Genomic DNA, 18,632 nt, shown 5'->3' with positions numbered 1-18,632 from the left:
TGCCTTTGGCTTTAGGACATTTATCACTTTTGCACTAAGTCAAACGGACACTCTGGGCTGCGTCTCACTTGACTTCTCTGCATCATTTGACCCCGCTGACTTTGGCTTCAATGTCCCTACACTCTCCCAGTTTCCTTCCACCCTCCAGGACTGGTTGCTCTTGGCCTCCTTGGTGAATCTCCCTTATTCTATCCTTTCACTTTGCAGGCTGCAGCAGAGTGGTCTTACCACTCCCAATCAACACATTTCCCCTCCCTGTGTGGGCCTTTCTGCCCTGAGGGCCTCCTGTCATGATGGATCCTCTCTAGAAGTTACCAGCACTGATTTCTAATATTCCCCACAGATTTCACTCGCAAAAAAAAAAAAAAAACCCGGGATGGCTCTTTCCAAAGTAATGTTCTTATCTACCAGACACCTTAATTATCCAGAAGTATAACCCATCTAGATGGCAGCCAAGAGAACTGAGTTCCACCTGCCACCCCCCAGAGTATTGCAAAAATTCTTTCTTTTGCTTTTTTTTTTTAAGAGTCTCGCTCTGTTGCCCAGGCTGGAGTGCAGTGGTGCAATCTCAGCTCACTGCAACCCCCGCCTCCTGGGCTCAAGCAATTCTCCTGCCTCAGCCTCCTGAGTAGCTGGGACTACAGGCACATGCCACTACGCTTGGCTAATTTTTGTATTTTTAGTGGAGATAGGGTTCTACTATGTTGCCCAGGCTGGTTTCGAACTCTTGACCTCAATTGATCCACCCGCCTTGGCCTCCCAAAGTACTGGGGTTACAGGCGTGAGCCACCGTGCCTGGCAATTGTCTTTCAATTATGTAACCAAATACATCCATCCACCACACATTCCACCTATGCTTGTTCAGCACCTAACATGTAACTTCTCCTGGTCTGCTTCCTTTGCACAGTCTCATCCCTATACTATTGTATCCATCTTCTCCCTTGGTCCAGACTCCCATCACTCTCTTCCTTCTCAAACCTTTCCATTATGCCTCAAGGTTAAATGCTCTAGATCCTTCTTCAATAAAAGTGCTTCAGAGGATAACCCTTTCCCTCCAGTTCTATCGAACCAAGAGTACTCTTTCTCTCACCCCATATACTTAAGGGTGAGATTTGGGGTTGATGTTCTCCCTCATCCGTAGTATCATTCCTGCACTTGATCTTAGCCAAAAGGCCACAAAGAGATACAGTATCATTTCCAGGTCATTCTCTCTTCACTCTAAGTAAAACTCCATTTATTTGAGGCTCCTGCCATTCATTCGACATCTGTGCCATCCCTACTTACTGGTACCATATACTCAGAACTGGATCACTTTTCTCCTGCCCCGAAAACAATCACCGTGGACTCCTGAATTCTGCCATCCATCCTATGGGGGTATTGCTGGGAAAGTTTCTAAACAGGGACTACATTTCCGAGATGCATTTGCATCTAGGTGGGGCCATATGACTGGTTGTTATGGCTGGAATATGAGCAGAAGTCACAGGTGTCACTTCCAGATGAAGTGCTTAAGAAGGAATCACGTGAACCTTCATGCTTTCCATCGTACCTCACATCAGTGTATTCATAGCAACAAGTAAGGCTGCAGTAGATGAGAGCTGGAATGCAAGGAGCCACTAGACATTTTTAAAAGCCTTGGTTCCTAATTCACAGCTTTGAGGAGAGGCACCGTCAGAACCATCTAACCAGGGACATCTGCACTGGGCTATATGTGATCAAGAATTAAACTTGTTGGCCGGGTGTGGTGGCTCACGCCTATAATCCCAGCACTTTGGGAGGCCAAGGCAGGCCGATCACAAGGTCAGGAGTTCGAGATCAGCCTGACCAACATGGTGAAACCCCGTCTCTACTAAAAATACAAAAATTAGCCAGGCATGGTGGCACACACCTGTAATCCCAGCTACTCAGGAGGCTGAGACAGGAGAATCGCTTGAACCCAGGAGGCGGAGGTTGCAGTGAGCTGAGATCACGCCACTGCACTCCAGCCTGGGTGACAGAGTGAGACTCCGTCTAAAAAAAAATGATTTTTTTAAAAAAGAATTAAATTTGTATTCTGTAAATCCCCTGAGAGTTGGGGTTTATTATTGCAGCACATAGAGACTATCTTGACTAATAACTAATATAGCAGCCCCCATTAAAACTACATTTAAGGATGGGGCATGGTGGCTGACACCTATAATCCCAGCACTTTGGGAAGTTGAAGCGGGATGATCGCTTGAGCCTAGGAGTTTGAGACCAGCCTGGGCAACAAAGTGGAACCCCTTCTCCACACACAAAAATTTTTCAACTAGCCAGGTGTGGTGATGCACACCTCTAGTCCCAGCTACTCAGGAGGCTGAGGCGGAAGGATTGCTTGAGCCCAGGAGGTCAAGGCTGCAGTCAGCTGTGATCATGCCACTGCATTCCATCCTGGGTGACAGGGCAAGATCCTATCTCAAAAAAAAAAAAAAAAAATTGCATTTCAGTTCAGTTTACCCTCTGACCTCAGCCCCCAATCCTTTAGCTCTCTCATTGTTATTCACACTACTCCAGTCTCCTACTTTGTCTCACACAACCTGGCCATCTGCTGTACTGAACCCTCTGCTTTCTCCTTCTCCCTCTCTCTCATGTTTCCTCCCTTCCCTTCCTATCCAGCATGAGCTCCATAGTTCAATTCTCCAGCACCATCTTGCCAATATCGATTTCTCTGTATCTCATTTTTCCCAGTATTATTTCTGCTTGCTGTTAGGGCAACTTTAAACACCCATCTTTCTGCTTTATCAATGCCTGTATCTGAGTTGCTCAATTCCTATCTTGGAGCTGATCACTTTCAGAAAAAAATTACAGCACTTTGGGAGGCTGAGGCAGGTGATCACTTGAGGTCAGCTCCAAGACCAGCCTGGCCAACATGGTGAAACCCCGTCTCTACTAAAAATACAAAAATTAGCCGGGTGTGGTAGCACACACCTGTAGTCCTAGCTACTCGGGAGGCTGAGGCAGGAGAATCGCTTGAACCCGGGAAGTGGAGGTTGCAATCAGCCGAGATTGTACCACTGCACTCCAGCCTGGGCAACAGAGCAAGATTCCGTCTATAAACAAACAAATAAATAAATAAATCTTAGAAAATTATGAATAGATAGAAACATCCTTCACCTAATGAAATGTAGATACAAAAAATTATAGCAAACATTATATTTAATGGTAAAAATTTGAAAACTTTCACTTTGAAATCAGGAACAAAACAAGGGTGGCCCTTATCACTTCTTTTTTTTTTTTTTTTTTTTTTTTTTTTTAGAGACAGAGTCTTACTCTGTCGCCCAGGCTGGAGTGCAGTGGCGTGATCTTGGCTCACTGCAACCTCTGCCTCCCAGGATCAAGCGATTCTCCTGCCTCAGCCTCCCGAGTAGCCAGGGTTACAGGCGCATGCCACCACACCCAGCTAATTTTTATATTTTTAGCAGAGACAGGGTTTCACTGTGTTGGCCAGGCTGGTCTCAAACTCCTGACCTCTGGTGTTATCACTACTTCTATGCAACACTATTCCTGAAGATCTTTGTAATAAGAAAAAAATAATAAAAACAAATAAAAGGTATAAGGATGGGAAACAAAAACATAACACTGTCATATTCGCAGATGACACAACTGTTCATGTGAAACAATTAGAATTAATAAGTGAGTTTAGAAATTCTCTCAGCCAAGCACATGCCTGTAATCCCAACACTTTGGGAGGCTGAGGCAGGAAGATGGCTTGAGGCCAAGAGTTCGAGGCCAGCCTTGGCAACAAAGCGAGGCTCCATCTCTACAAAAATTAAAAAACTAAAAGTTAGCCAGGCATGCTGGCACACGCTTGTAGTCGTAGGTACTCGAGAGGCTGAGGCAGGAGGATCACTTGAGCCCAGGAGCTCGAGGCTGCAGTGAGCTATGATCTTCCCTGCACTGCAGCCTGTACAACAGAGTGAGACTCTGTCTCAAAAAAAAATTCTCTCAACACAAGATCAATATACAAAAATCAACTGTCAATTATTCCTCTGTATACCAGCCAACATTTAAATAATGAAAGTTTTAAAAATACAAAATTTTCAATAGCAACAAAACATTAAATACTTAGGAATAAGCTGATATGAAAACTTCTACCTACCCACATATATATGCAATCTTTTGACAGAGTGGTTGTTTACATGAAGCACAGACATGGAAGTCAATGATTGAACTTAACAAGCACCTCCCACTAGAAGAAGTCTGGGGACCTGAGGTAAGAGAAACATTACCTTCCAAATTGTTTATTTGGAATAACTAATCTGGCATTTTGCTATTAACAAAAACTTGATGGAAACATTTTGGATTAAATTTGTTTTGGCAAATCAAATCCTATTTTTATATTAAATTGTATCACGGTATTTTTAAAATGCTTCATCTTAATTTGTTTGATCTTTTGTTGGTTCTGTGTTACTATTTTAATTTTCACTGCTGTAAATATGTGTTTGCAGATTATTAAATATCTGTTAAACATGTGAAAGCATCAAGAGTGAGTCTTTTTAAAGACTACCTAGCTCCCTTACTTCCTCAGGTCTTTACTGAAAAATCAAGTTGTCAGTGAAGATTTCCCTGGCCACCGTATGGAAAAACTTAACTATCACTTTCATGAAAGCGCATATTTCTCCCTATTTTCTTTCCTTTTTTTTTTTTGAGACAGAGTCTCTCTCTGTTGCCTAGGCTGCTAAGCTGAGTGCAGTGGCACAGTCTCAGCTCACTGCAACCTCCACCTCCCAGGTTCAAGTGATTCTCCTGCCTCAGCCTCCTGAGTAGCTGGGACTATAGGCATGTGCCACCACGCCTAGCTAATTTTTGTGTTTTTAGTAGAGACGGCGTTTCACCACGTTGGCCAGGCTGGTTTTGACTCCTGATCTCAAGTGATCCACCTGCTTCAGCCTCCCAAAGTGCTGGGATTACAGGTGTGAGTCACCGCACCCAGCCTCCCTCCCCTATTTTATTTAATATCATTAGCATTTATAACTATGACACATTACATAGCCTACTTTCAAAATCTTATTTATTTTCTAGCTCCCTTACTAGAATGTAAGCTCCATGAGGGAAATTTTGTTTTGTTCACTGCATCTAATGCATTATAGGTGCTCATTAAATATTTGTGGACCAAATTAATTAATTATAGATCATATACCTATTATAAGGAGTACTTTTCTACTATTTAAAAATCATAAGGGGGCCAGGCATGGTGGCTCACATCTGTAATCCTAACACTTTCTGAGGCCGAGGCGCATGGATCACTTGAGCCCAGGAGTTCAAGACCAGCCTGGGCAACATGGTAAGACCCCATCTCTACAAAAATTTAAAAAAAAAAATCAGCTGGGCCTGGTGGTGCATGCCTGTAGTCCCAGCTACTCAGGAAGCTGAGGTGGGGGGATCACTTGAGCCCCGACAACTGAGGTTGCAGTGAGCCATGATCACACCTCTGCATTCCAGCCAGGGTGACACAGTGACACCTTGTCTCAAAAAAGAAAAAAAAAAACAAATTAAAAAATAGAAATCATAAGGAATTAAACTGGTAATTAAATCAGTTAAAACGAAACTTACCCTCCTGATTTTTCATTGAAGGACATCCAAGGGTCTGGAGTTAGGGATAGGTATAAATGATAGGTGAGGATGATATCCCCAAATCTTACAAAAGGCACCTAAATATTCTAAGATTCTGCCGAAATAACATACTCCAAAGAAGCAGTGAGCTCACTGGGTAATTAACGATCATGAAGCTTGCCTCAATCGGTATGATATGGTACAATGGTTCTCAAACATTAGCATACATCAGAATCTCCAAGAGACCTTGTTGAAATAGATGGCTGGGTCCCACTCCCAGAGTTTCTAATTCAGCAGGTCTTGGATGGGGCCCAAAAATTTGCACCTCGATGATACTGATATGCTGATCTGGGGACTGCATTTCAGAACAATTGAAATAGTAGCGTACAGTCTAGAAAGACTCCGGAGTGCCCACGCCAGGCCCTGCGTGTTCCATTCTACTGCATGAGAAACTTAAAGCTCACCACTGAAAGGGTGAATTCAGTCTGAAGTCTGAATACAATAGAAAGCAGGTACCTGCAAAGACTAGTTATGTCCTCGTGAGTAAGGCTACTTTTACTGAAGGGTGTCATTATTACGTTGTATCTTAACTCAACAGGGCTTTCTTCCTGAAACATATACCTGAAATGAAATAGAAAGCCTTCCAGTTCTTGGAGCTACACTGATTGCTACATAGTCCTTCTCATTCTAGAAGGCTCAATGACACCTACATTTAAAAAAAATCAGGGAAGTAGCTCTGGGGACTGTAAATTCTTAGGGAAAACACTGAAGGACTCATAAGCAAGAGTGGCATTTTCACAGGTTCTCCTGGTAAGGTTGGAGGTTGAGAAGGAAAGGGAGAATATGGGTGCTGAGTGCTTGTCTACATCCACACGATACAGAATCGGATTTGAGTTTCTCGATGTGGCTGAAAATACTAGACTGGGAAGTCTTTGGCTAAAAATTGAGTACAATGCATGAGGGTAGGGGAGATTTATTTATTTATTTGTTTATTTATTTATTTAGAGATGAAGTTTCATTCTTGTTGCCCAGGCTGGAGTGCAGTGGTGCAATCTCAGCTCACTGCAACCTCCACCTCCCGGGTTCAAGCAATTCTTCTGCCTCAGCCTCCCAAGTAGCTGGATTACAGGCGCACCACCACGCCCGGCCAGGAGATTTGTTTTCTAAGAGACTGGGTGATTTGATCAAGTGGGCTTTCGCATGAAAAAAGATGGGGGAAGAAACAATAATGGCGGGAGAGGGGGGAGTTTTAATAATATAACAGGGAATATCAGGCAGTGATACCTTTCTGGCAGTGACACAGAAAAAGGAGCAAGAGTCAGCAGGTATCATCATTCACATTAGGAAATAACAAAATAGGAAACAATATAAATATTCATGCATGTCTATATACAAAAATACATAATGATACAAGGCTATTAAGTCTTTACTAGCAATACCTTGTTGTATGATATATGCACAGCTTCCGAACATATTTAGAATATACCACATACTTTTCCAATTAAGTTCATGGACCCATGCATTAAGTAACTTGGTAGGACAAGTTTCACAGTTTATTTTTGACCTGGAAGAACCCTTCACCAAAAAATATAAGATATTTTGTATTTTCAAGTGGGGATACCTCCAAAAAATGAGTCTTTTACTTATTTTTCATTAACCCAACATATTGTTTTATAAAAGTGCTACAGACTACAACGGCAGAAAGGTAGACAACGGCAAGAAATGCTGGAAGAAACAGATTTTTTGAAAAACAACGTCAGAGTTTATCAAGACGTATAGTAATATTTTTAAATTAAATATAATCAAGAGTTTTAGGGATGCCACTTATGATTAAAATGTAATTATAGAATAATTCACCTACATAAAATAAAATGACCTGCTAAGAAGGGAAATAGAGGAATTTTCAGTGAGAAGGCAATATTCAGCCGTTATCCCTCCCCTTAAAATAACTAGTCCTGATCTGTGTCCATTGAGGCTTCTGTTCCTAAGTTCCTACTCGTGAACCTGGCCTTTTATCAAACTAAGGATGCAGTGGCCTGTATACAAGAATCCTTCAAAAATCCTTCCCTGGATGATTAGTCAGTTCTGGTAGTATGTTTTGAATTTCTGTCCCTTCCAAAACTCATGTTAAAATTCCAACTCCAATACGGCAGCATTGAGAGGGGGAGCCTTTAACAGGTGATTGGATCATGAAGACAGAGCCCCCATACGTGGATTAATCTATCATAGATTAATGGATTAACAGAATAATGGATTCGTGGGTTTCATGGGAGTGGGACCAGCAGCTTTATCACAACAGGAAGAGAGACCTGAGCTATCGTGCTCCGCCCCCTTGCCATGTGATGTCCTGTGACACTTTGGGACTCTGCAGAGTCCCCACCAGGAAGATGGCCCTCACCAGATGCAACCCTTCAACCTTGGACTTCTCAGCCTCCTTGGAAAGGAATGAATTCCTTTTCCTTATAAATTACTCCACTTCAGGTGTTCTGTTACAAGCAACAGAAAACAAACTAACACACAGTGAAAGCCTCCCCAGCTCAGCACACGTCGCTCAAGCTGTGCTCCTAGAGCTTCTGCAGCTGGCACCACCCTGCACGTGAGTCAAGCTGTTGCGTCTCTCCCCTGCCTCCTTGGGGTTTCCTTCCTGGAAAGACTGCCACGGACAGGGCAGGTATGGCAACATGGGCACACAACACATTTAGATTCTTTACAGTGACTCTAACTGAAGCCAAAGGATCTATGACAAGCCTGTTTTCTCCGAAAATTCCTTGACAGTACAGGTCCACACAATTCTACGCACAACAAAACTCTGTCCATCTTGTGATCTCCTCCTTTGCTTTTTATACAAATATCTTCCAGACTTTTCCCAGAGGCCTGTCAAAGTCGAGCGGGAACACATGTGTTCTCTGTCCCTGGTTACTATTTACTTCCTCTGCGCTTTCATATCACAGCATCATTAACATGAGGAGGGAACCCACAGCCAAGGCAACCAGCCAGGGGCGTACACACAGCTCAGTATCAAGTGGGCCTTCTGCTCCATTTAGTCAGACTGGGTTTTTGAAAAGCTCCACTCATACTTGTGGTTACCAGAATATAAATGGTAAGCAACCTTTTCCTCCTAATCTTTTTTCTTATTTTTAAAATTAATTTTTTAATTTTCATTTTTACCATGTAATATATGCATGTAAAACTCTTCCTCGTCTTGATGGCCCACACGTATTACTCTGAACTCAGTTATGTAACATGCTACATTTTTATCTGGAACACATTTTAGCCTAAAATTTTATTACTCCAAACAATTGTCCTTCAACCTGGCTGGGGCACTGGCACTCTGATGAACAACCTCTAAACATTCCTCTCATTGTTGCAGCCCTCATTGTTAATTCATATTCCTGGGAGATTGGTAGAGCTGCCCTGCCACCACCCCAGCTATGTCCTGCGGTTGGGAGCAAAAGAATCTGTGCCTGTCAGCTTCTGGAATGAAAGGTGGGGACTTGGAATTACCCCCACTCTGATGATATCCAAGAGGGATCAGCATTCTATTAAAAATGACAATGGACTCTGGGCAGACCAAAAAAAAAAAACAAAAGACAAATATCCACAAGCATTGCTCTCAGGAACAGGTGCTACTGGAATTCTTTAAAGTTATACTGTTAAATTAGCTGCAGACCTTGATGACTATTTCATCTCCTAGAATAAATGAAGAATACAGTCATACATCACTTAACAATGGGAATATGTTCTGAGAAATGCTTTGTTAGGCAATTTTGTCATTATGCAAACATCATAGAGTGTACTTACACAAACATAGGCGGTGTAGCCTACTAGATAACTAGGCGATATGATAGAGCCTATTGCTCCCAGGTCACAAACACGCACAGCATGTTACTATAGTGAATAACGTAAGGAAATGGTAAGTATTTGTGCAATGGGAATTTTTCAGCTCCATTGTAATCTTACAGGACCACTATTGTATATGTGTTCTGTCAGTGATGACCAAAACATTGCTATGCAGTACATGACTGTAATTGATTGTTGGAATGGAAGTAATAGTATGTAGGATATGTCTGTATCCTCACATTTCATGATATCCAGGTAAGTAACGGCAGGCATAATCAGAACTGTACCTCGCATCTGAATAAAACAGTTTTCAAGAATTTCAGGCCAAGTGTGGTGGCTCATACCTGTAATCCCAGCACTTTGGGAGGCTGAGGTGGGAGGACTGCTGAAGTCCAGAAGTTTGAGAGAAATCTGGGGAACATAGTGAGACCCCCATCTCCTAAAAAAAAAAAAAAAAAAGTAAAAACTTAGCCAGGCATGGTGGCACATGCCTGTAGTCCCAGCTTCTAGGGAGGCTGAGGCAAGAAGATTGCTTGAGCCTGGGAGATCGAAGCTTCAGTGAGCTGTGATCATGCCACTGAACTCCAGCCGGAGTGCCAGAGCGAGACTCCATCCCTAAAAACAAAACAAAACAAAACACACATTAATTCAACAAATGTATCTTGACTACTGTGTGCCAGACTGAGGATACAGCAGTAAGCAATAAGCTTCCCTCTAGAGCTTATCATTATTGCCGTCTAATCATGATAACATTTTTGTCCATAGAGTTGCCATGAGGAGGTCTCTTTGAGACTGTGCAAGAGCTGATTGATTGCAAAGCTCTATTGACTGGGAAGTTGTTCATGAAGGAGGAATATTTCAAAATACGTAGAAAAAAGGAAAATACCATTGTCTGAGTACATTTTGTGCTGCTATAACAGAATGCCAGAGGCTGGGTAATCTATAATAAACAGGAATTTATTGGTTCATGATTCTGGAGGGTGGGAAGTCCAAGATCAAGGAGCTGGCATCTGGCGAGGGCCTTCCTGCGGCATCATCAGATGGCAGAAGGCAAAAGGAGAGAGAGGATGAGGGCAAGTGAGAGGGCAGGCAAGGGGGGCTGAACTCATCCTTTTATAAGGAACCCACTCCATGATAACAGCATTATCTCATTGATGAAGGTAGTGCCCCTGTGATCCAAACCCCTGGTGGGACCAATTAGACCTCACTTCCCATCTCAGCTTTTGGGACCAAGTTACCAACACATGAACTTTGAGGGATGCATTCAAACCATAGGAACCTTGAAGGATGTTGACAGACAAAAGCTCAGACACATCCAAAGTAATTGCCTTACAAGGCTTCCTGTTTCCTTCAAATGAGAAGGAAAGAGTCCTTTAAGTAGGGTGTGAAAACATGCAGGATCTAAAAGGACCCAGAACCAATGCCATGTAATAGTAGGATCAGGTATCTGCAAGTTTTAATAATCATTTTCTTTCATTGTATTTGTTTTAACAGAGTAACTTTTAAAAATACAGGCTTGTTTCATCTGTGTTTTTAAAAAGGCAGGCAGGAGATAGTTTGTATCTTGAGACCCACAGAAAGACAAGGTAATGGTAATGGGGCTAAATGAAGATCCTGGGGGAAGATAAAAACCCAAGGATGTACCATCTTGACTGTTGTGTCTGTACCTTATGATCAAAACTGTTTCTGTCCCCAGTTAAGCATCTTTGGAACATTTTGTATTTTGTTGATTTAGGAAAATAATATGCTTACATATTCTCAACACTCTAATTTAATTGTTTATAAATACAACATTTGCTTTCACTAAGCTTCACTTTTTATCAAAGTTTAACCCAGTATCGCCCTTAAAGTGCTATATAGAGCACTGCAGTGGTAAAATAGAAGGGAATAACCATTACATCTCTAAATAATTTTTCAAGATAAATGAGACTATAATTTTGCTTATCAAAGTCATAAAATGACCTTAAAATTTTTGTCTTTGTTTCTTGTTCAGAACTATAAACACTGTTTTTCTTATGCTATTGGAAAACCAGGAGACTTAAATCAACCATACGAGATTATCAACAGTTCTAATGGTAACCATATATTTTGGCCCATGGGCCATTCTGGAATGTATGTATTTCGTGTGAAGATCCTGGATCCAAACTATAGGTGAATATATATGTTACTGTAATAGTGTTAGCATTAGTTCTTCAAAATGAAATCTTTATTTTTTTAATTTGATGCATCCTATACATTCAATCATTGTTATTCTTGTTATTTACATATTTGCTTTTTCATTTTGTAGCAATCACATGAAACATTCTATGTGGGTAGAAGATTTTATGTTAAGTGTTAAGTAAATTAATCAATTTACAGTTACATTCTGAGGACTTTCCTGGGTTCAGCTGCCATAAAAGATCCAAATATAAGCACAGTCTCATCCTTCAAGGTATTTACAATTAAGCTGCCTGGAGAAGGAGGAGTGGGGGGGAGGGGTGCACATAAAAGCCAAGAAAAGTTAAATCAGAGCAAAATACAGGAGATAGTTTTCAAATATAATTATTTGCATTATTGACAGGCACAATAGTAATTCACAGATGGGAAAGATTAATGCTACTTTGAGCAGTAAAAGAAAACTTTCTGGAGAACACAGAACATCAGTAGAATTTACATTGCTAGAAGACAGGGACAGACACTTCCAGTGAAAGAAATCACACTAATAACGGAATGGAGCTAAATGTTAGCAAAAGGTTAGCATATTGTCTATGGCTTGTGGAGTTGCAAAGGAAGGCAGAAAGTGCCCTGAATGAGGAAGGTAGAAAACAAAGGAGGGAGACAAACTTACAGCAATTCATAATGTTTAAGTAAATTTCAGCCTATGTCCTAGAGATCTTCATTAGTGTCTTCACTAGGAAAGCAGTGTGATGAAAGCATAGTTCTAGGGAAATTAGCCTAAGAACAGCATAAAGAATGGTACAGAAGAAAAATAGGCCAGGCATGGTGGCTCACGTCTGTAATCCCAGCACTTTGAGAGGCCAAGGCGGGAGGATCACCTGAGGTTGGGAGTTCGAGACCAGCTTGACCAACATGGAGAAACCCTGTCTCTACTAAAATACAAAATTAGCCGGGTGTGGTGGTGCATGCCTGTAATCCCAGCTACTTGGAAGGCTGAGGCAGGAGAATTGCTTGAGCCCGGGAGCCAGAGGTTGCGATGAGCTGAGATTGTGCCATTGCACTCCAGGCTGGGCAACAAGAGCGAAACTCCGTCTCAAAAAAAATAAAATAAAAATAAACTCTACATGGATAATTGAGAAGAGTGATGTTAACAAGGAAAGAGGTCAAAGGAAGGCCTAGTGGCAGTAAGAATGGAAAGAAGGGAAAAAAGAGTCTAATGATGAGAGATTATATTGATCTAATGTGGCAAGTAAAGAAGGAATCGATATAGTTTCATGTTTTCTAGGCCAGGTGATTAAAATAATGGTATTTCCTTTGACCACAATAGGTAATGGGGTGGTTTTTCTGTGGGTGAGGTATTGAGATAAGAGTTCTGACTTTGAATTTGAGGGGACAATGAGATATCTAAGCGAAGATGTCCTATAAACTGTTAAGAATTCTAATCTGGGCCTGGAGTGGAAAGGAAGAGCTGATGATAAAAAGTTAAAAATACGAATGTGGGTACCTTCTATGGGGATTCCAGGAGCATACATATGTTAGCTGACTGATTATAAATAGAGAATGGAAGGGCTTTGGGGGACACCTGCTGTTAAGGAATTCAGGGTGATGAGGAAGGGACAGAGCAGTGAGTTCTTCAAATCAAAGAAAAATAAAGACAAAAATGGAAAGTTAATTTTTAAAAACGCAGTAAAACAGGATATTTAAAGGTGACTGTCACTAACAGAGAGGTCCCAAACATGTTCTAAAATCGTGATTATCAATGCAGGATTTGAAAAGAGGGTGTTTCAAAACTGGTTATTTCCACTATTAGCCTCTAAGCTATTCAAAGACAGCTTTGAAAGAAGGCTGGGAGTTCATAAGAAAGGCTAATGGAGAGGATTTCTTCCAAGAGACTTTTCCGAATGCCATGGGGACAAGAATCCTTCCCCACGAGTAAGAGGGGGCTTCAGAAAACCTCTCAGGGAAACTAACATGGGCCTCCTGGTTTGGGGATGGGGGAAGAAGTATTATGCCTAATTCTCATCTAGAAAGTCTGAAGGTAAGAGGATGCCTACAGGTGCACTGACAATAGGAGACATTAAATGGGACTAAAAAAATGATATTTTATAGTGATATGAGGTATAATCCATAAGGAAGATAAAATATTCATGAATTTTATGCACCCAACAAAAAGCCAGACAACACATGAGACTAAAACTATTAGAAACAGGGTAAGAATATGACAAAAACACAATTTTATTAGGAGACTTTAATAAATCTTTCTCAGAATCTGATAGATCAAGTAGTCATAAAATAGATAAGCAAGTGGAGAATGTGAATAAAATTATTAATTAACCTAAGTCAAGAGATAAGTAAAGTGGAGTCTTGGCTTATCTAGGAATTAGGACCTAAAGTCAGTTTGTAAGGATAATATTGTATGTGGCCAAAATTCCTTTTGATTTCTCATAAAAGGTGTCATGCTAGAAACTGAAATAACATCTCTCAGTGAGTCCAGTAGAGCCAGTAGTTCCACCAACATTTCAACAGATCGCTGTTTCTTTCATTTTGTCCCAGTTCAAATACTTGATCCACATTTTAAGCCATGTGGTAGAAAAAATGGGTGCTGTTTCTCTTTTAACACTAGAATCATATTTGTTGTGTAAGATGTGCACATGTGAAAGGCTCAGGAGAACCAAGAACAACTATGAAAAAGGAAGATTGCAGTTTCCCATCTCTCATTCACTTCAGAATAGAAGCACACTGAGTGGGTATTGGGGAGAATCTGCTGTATCTTACAATACCTACAGAGCACACACATTCTCTTCCAGTGCCTAGGGAAACACTGTAAGTTACAATAATCTTATGGTGAACCAAAAATAAAATTTTAACAAGTGAAAGAACATCATTTTATAGGCTACAATTCAGGCTAGAAACTAAAAAATATAAATAGCATTCTATTTCTTATAATATGACAGATTTAGTGTTCAGGGAAAACCTTTCCTGTGCAGTACATTTAACACACATACACCTTTTAAATGCATGGCCACACTGATGGGAAACTAAGGGAATTATTTATAGACCAGGAATTCCGAAAAAGTGCAAATTCATTAGATCCTATTGGAGTTCTCTAAAGACACTCTATCCCCCTAGGGTTATCTGCGTATCCCTGGTGACCTGGATCACAAGGCAACATGTAGGAGAAAGGAGGACAAGTGTGAGGCCCTAGCAGAGATAGAGATTAGATCAGAGAACCTAAGGCTTTGAAGGGCAAATCCTTAGGGAAGATGTCAAGGATACATGCCTGAATCAATCTTGACTCCAGATTAAAATATATATATATATTCCCTAAGAGTTTTAACTACACATCTACACTCAATAGATTTAAGCCTGGATTTCATATTAGCTGACTGTCCAGAAAGAATAATAATCTAGCCAAAAATTTAAAGTGGCCCCAGCTTATGAGTGCCTCCAATATGCTCAGCAGAAGCAAATGTATATCCCCTCTGGAGGATTGTGCTTTAAGCTCAAGCCTCAGAAAATTCCCAAAGGAAAAGCGCCAACCAACAAAACATAAGAAAAGAAGAAACCATGAACAAGGGTGAAGAGAAACAACAATCCACAAAACCAACCTATAAAGGCTTCCAATATTGGGTTTATTAGATACAGAATACAAAATATCTTAGCTTAAATGCTGAAATTTATTTATAAGAGAGCTCTGAAAGTATGATGAAAGAACAAGAAACTATCCAAGCTGACCAGAAGACCTGGAAAGAAACAGAGAAAATTTCTAAAAGCGAAAAATATAATCAGCTTAACTAAAAACTCAATACACAGATTAAACAAGAGACTACATTCACGAAAAGAAAATTAGTCAACTGAAGGAACAGATGTCCACTACAGTCCACATCATCATTTACTTCTCCAAAAAGTTCAACTTCCAAATACCTCCACCTACCACAGTGTCATTAACCGTAAATAATCACAAATGTACTTATTAGCCCCCAAAAGAAAACAAACTGAAGTCTCACAGTTTATCGCATCTATCTCCAAGTCCAAAGTCTGAATGATACCCAGGCCTCCTCTAATTCTGTCATGGTCCTGCCTTCCTATTCTGTACCCTGTGGCGTTTATGGTGGCAGAGTTTACCACTACCAACACACCTTACATAAAAGAGTAGGGAAATGGGAGAAAGAAAGATCAGTTCAAATAGATGACAGCTAGGTGGAAAATAAGTACAGATACTATATTCCTAGTATCTATATGTGGTCATGAAGCTACAGTTAGTATTTTTTGTTTTCTCCATTTTCTAACCTGTGTTCACTATGTCTTTAGCCAGCATTTCAGGTTTATTTCCTAGCAGAATAACCTTAATTTTCTTTTTTTTTTTTTTTTTTTTTTTTTGAGACAGAGTCTCACTCTGTCACGCAGGCTGGAGTGCAGTGGTGTGATCTCAGCTCACTGCAATCTCCACCTCCCGGCTTCAAGAGATTCTCCTGCCTCAGCCTCCCGAGTAGCTGGGATTTACAGACATGTGCCACCACGCCCGGCTAATTTTTGTGTTTTTAGTAGAGACAGAGTTTCGCCATGTTGGCCAGGCTGTCAATTTTCATTTCTAAGGAATCTGAGCTCTTAGCAATCTCTGTCTGTACATTCCTGGGGCCATAAGTGAAATTGTGAAATTCCACTCCCAGTTCCATCACTTCGGTTCTTAGATTCCCATATTCTGGCTGTGGGAGAAACACCTCCAAATCTTACTCACCAACAAGAGTATTTACTTCATCCAAAGAGAATTCCCCAACCTCACAGATAACCTTTCCTGCTAGCTTTACAGCTTTATAATATAATCATCCACACCAGAGCACTTCTGCGAGTAAAATAAAGCTTTATTAACATTTACACCCAAGCAGCAGGCATATACCAAAAGTGTCCTAGGCAGCCAGTAATTATGATTACCCTCATAATAAATAGCAGCCTTAAAAGTCCATGCTACTATTCTATGAGGCCAGTGAATTACATGTATATCAGCCATTTGTCTTACTTTTATTTTATTTATTTATTTTTTTTTTTGAGACTGAGTCTTGCTCTGTCACCCAGGCTGAAGTACAGTGCAGTGGCATGATTTCAGTTCACTGCAACCTCCACCTCCTGGGTTCAAGCGATTCTCATGCCTCAGCCTCCCAAGTAGCTGAGACTACAGGCACCCGCCACCACACCTGGCTAATTTTTGTATTTTTAGTATAGATGGGGTTTTGCCATGTTGGCCAGGCTGGTCTCGAACTCCTGACCTCAGGTGATCTGCCCACCTTGGCCTCCCAAAGTGCTAAGGATTACAGGTGTGAGCCACCACCTCGTTACCTTCTTTTGCTATAAAATGAGTTCCTTGGCTAGAAGCAATCTTGTGGGGATAACATGAAAATACATATGACACTCGTTATATCCATGTGTGGTGTTGCAGGCAGAGGCTTTGAAGAAAAGGCAAATTCAAATCCCAAACATGTCACAGAAAGAATAAATCACTGTCCCCTCCCTGACGTAATCAACCTGTCACCAGATGGCTGTCTGATGCCTCTGGATTCATATACACAGAGAAGGCTTTGGTTGGTTGCTGCCACTACCAAATACAGGCACACCCCAGAGATACTGTAGGTTTAGTTCCAGAGCCCTGCAGTAAAGCGAGTCATGTGAATTTTTTGGTTTCCCAATGCATACAAAACTTATGTTTACACTATACTGTAGCCTATTAAGTGTGCAACAGCATTGCACATTGTCTAAAAAATATATAACTAGCTTAATTTAAAAAATACTTTATTGCTAAAAAATGCCAACAATCATCTGCACTTTTAGCAAGTCATAATCTTTTTGTTGATGGAGGGTCTTGCCTCAGTGTTGATGGATGCTGACTAACTGGGGTGGTGGTTGCTGATGGCTGGGGTGGCTGTGGCAGTTTCTTTTTTTTTTTTTTTGAGACAGAGTCTCGCTGTGTCGCCCAGGCTGGAGTGCAGTGGTGCAATCTCGGCTCACTGCAAGCTCCGCCTCCTGGGTTCACACCATTCTCCTGCCTCAGCCTCCCGAGTAGCTGGAACTACAGGCGTCTGCCACCACGCCCAGCTAATTTTTTTTTTCTTTTTTTTTTTTTTTTTTGTATTTTTAGTAGAGACGGAGTTTCACCTTGTTAGCCAGGATGGTCTCGATCTCCTGACCTCATGATCCGCCTGCCTCGGCCTCCCAAAGTACTGGGATTACAGGCGTAAGCCACCGCGCCTGGCCGGCAGTTTCTTAAAATAAGACAACAGTGAAGCTTGCTGAAACTATTCCTTTCATGAAAGATTTCAATGTAGCATGCAATGCTGTTTGGCAGCATTTTACCCACAGTAGAACTTTCAAAATTGGAGTCAATCCTCTCAAAGTTTACCACTGCTTTATCAACTACATTTATGTAATATGATAAACACTGTGTTATTTCAACAGTATTTACAGCAACTTCACCAGGATTAGATCTCATCTCAAGAAAGCAACGCTGGGCGTGGTGGCTCATGCCTGTAATCCTAGCACTTTGGGAGGCACAGGCGGGTGGATCACTTGTGGTCAGGAGTTCAAGACCAGCCTGGCCAACATGGAGAAACCCCATCTCTGCTAAAAATACAAAAAGTTAGCCGGGCGTGATGGTGGGCACCTGTAGTCCCAGCTACTTGGGAGGCTGAGGCAGGAGAATTGCTTGCACCTGGGAGGCAGAGGTTGCAGTGAGCCAAGATCGCACCACGGCACTCCAGCCTGAGTGACAGAGCGAGACTCCATCTCAAAAAAAAAAAAAAAAAAAAAAACACTTTCTTTGCTCATTTATGAGAAGCAAAGTGCTATCATCCATTCAAGTTTTATCATGACATTGCGGCAATTCAGTTCCATCTTCAGGCTCCACTTCTAATTCTACTTCTCTTGCTATTTCTGCCACATCTGCAGTGATTTCCTCCACTGAAGTCTTGAATCCCTCAAAGCCATTCATGAGGGTTAGAATCAACTTCTTCCAAACTCCTGCTAATGTTGATATTTTACCTTCTCCCATGATCATGAGTGTTCTTAATGGCATCTAG

At 41.2% G+C, this 18,632-nt stretch overlaps 1 protein-coding gene across 8 annotated transcripts in view; it reads left to right on the top strand.

Annotated features, from left to right (window-relative positions):
- The window catches only part of CATSPERE (catsper channel auxiliary subunit epsilon), a 193,760-nt gene that overhangs the window by 158,637 nt on the left and 16,491 nt on the right, over positions 1 to 18,632 (top strand). For all 8 annotated transcript variants that reach the window (XM_054550079.2, XM_054550090.2, XM_054550070.2 and 5 more), the window contains 2 exons: positions 4,142 to 4,228; positions 11,402 to 11,559. In XM_054550079.2, coding sequence (XP_054406054.1) covers positions 4,142 to 4,228; positions 11,402 to 11,559 — 245 coding nt within the window. The remainder of the gene's footprint in view (positions 1 to 4,141; positions 4,229 to 11,401; positions 11,560 to 18,632) is intronic.

This window comes from Pongo abelii, chromosome 1, assembly GCF_028885655.2.
Source record: "Pongo abelii isolate AG06213 chromosome 1, NHGRI_mPonAbe1-v2.0_pri, whole genome shotgun sequence".
Lineage (NCBI taxonomy): Eukaryota > Metazoa > Chordata > Mammalia > Primates > Hominidae > Pongo > Pongo abelii.
Note: the sequence above shows the minus strand (reverse complement) of the source record. Positions and strands in the feature narration are given on the sequence as shown.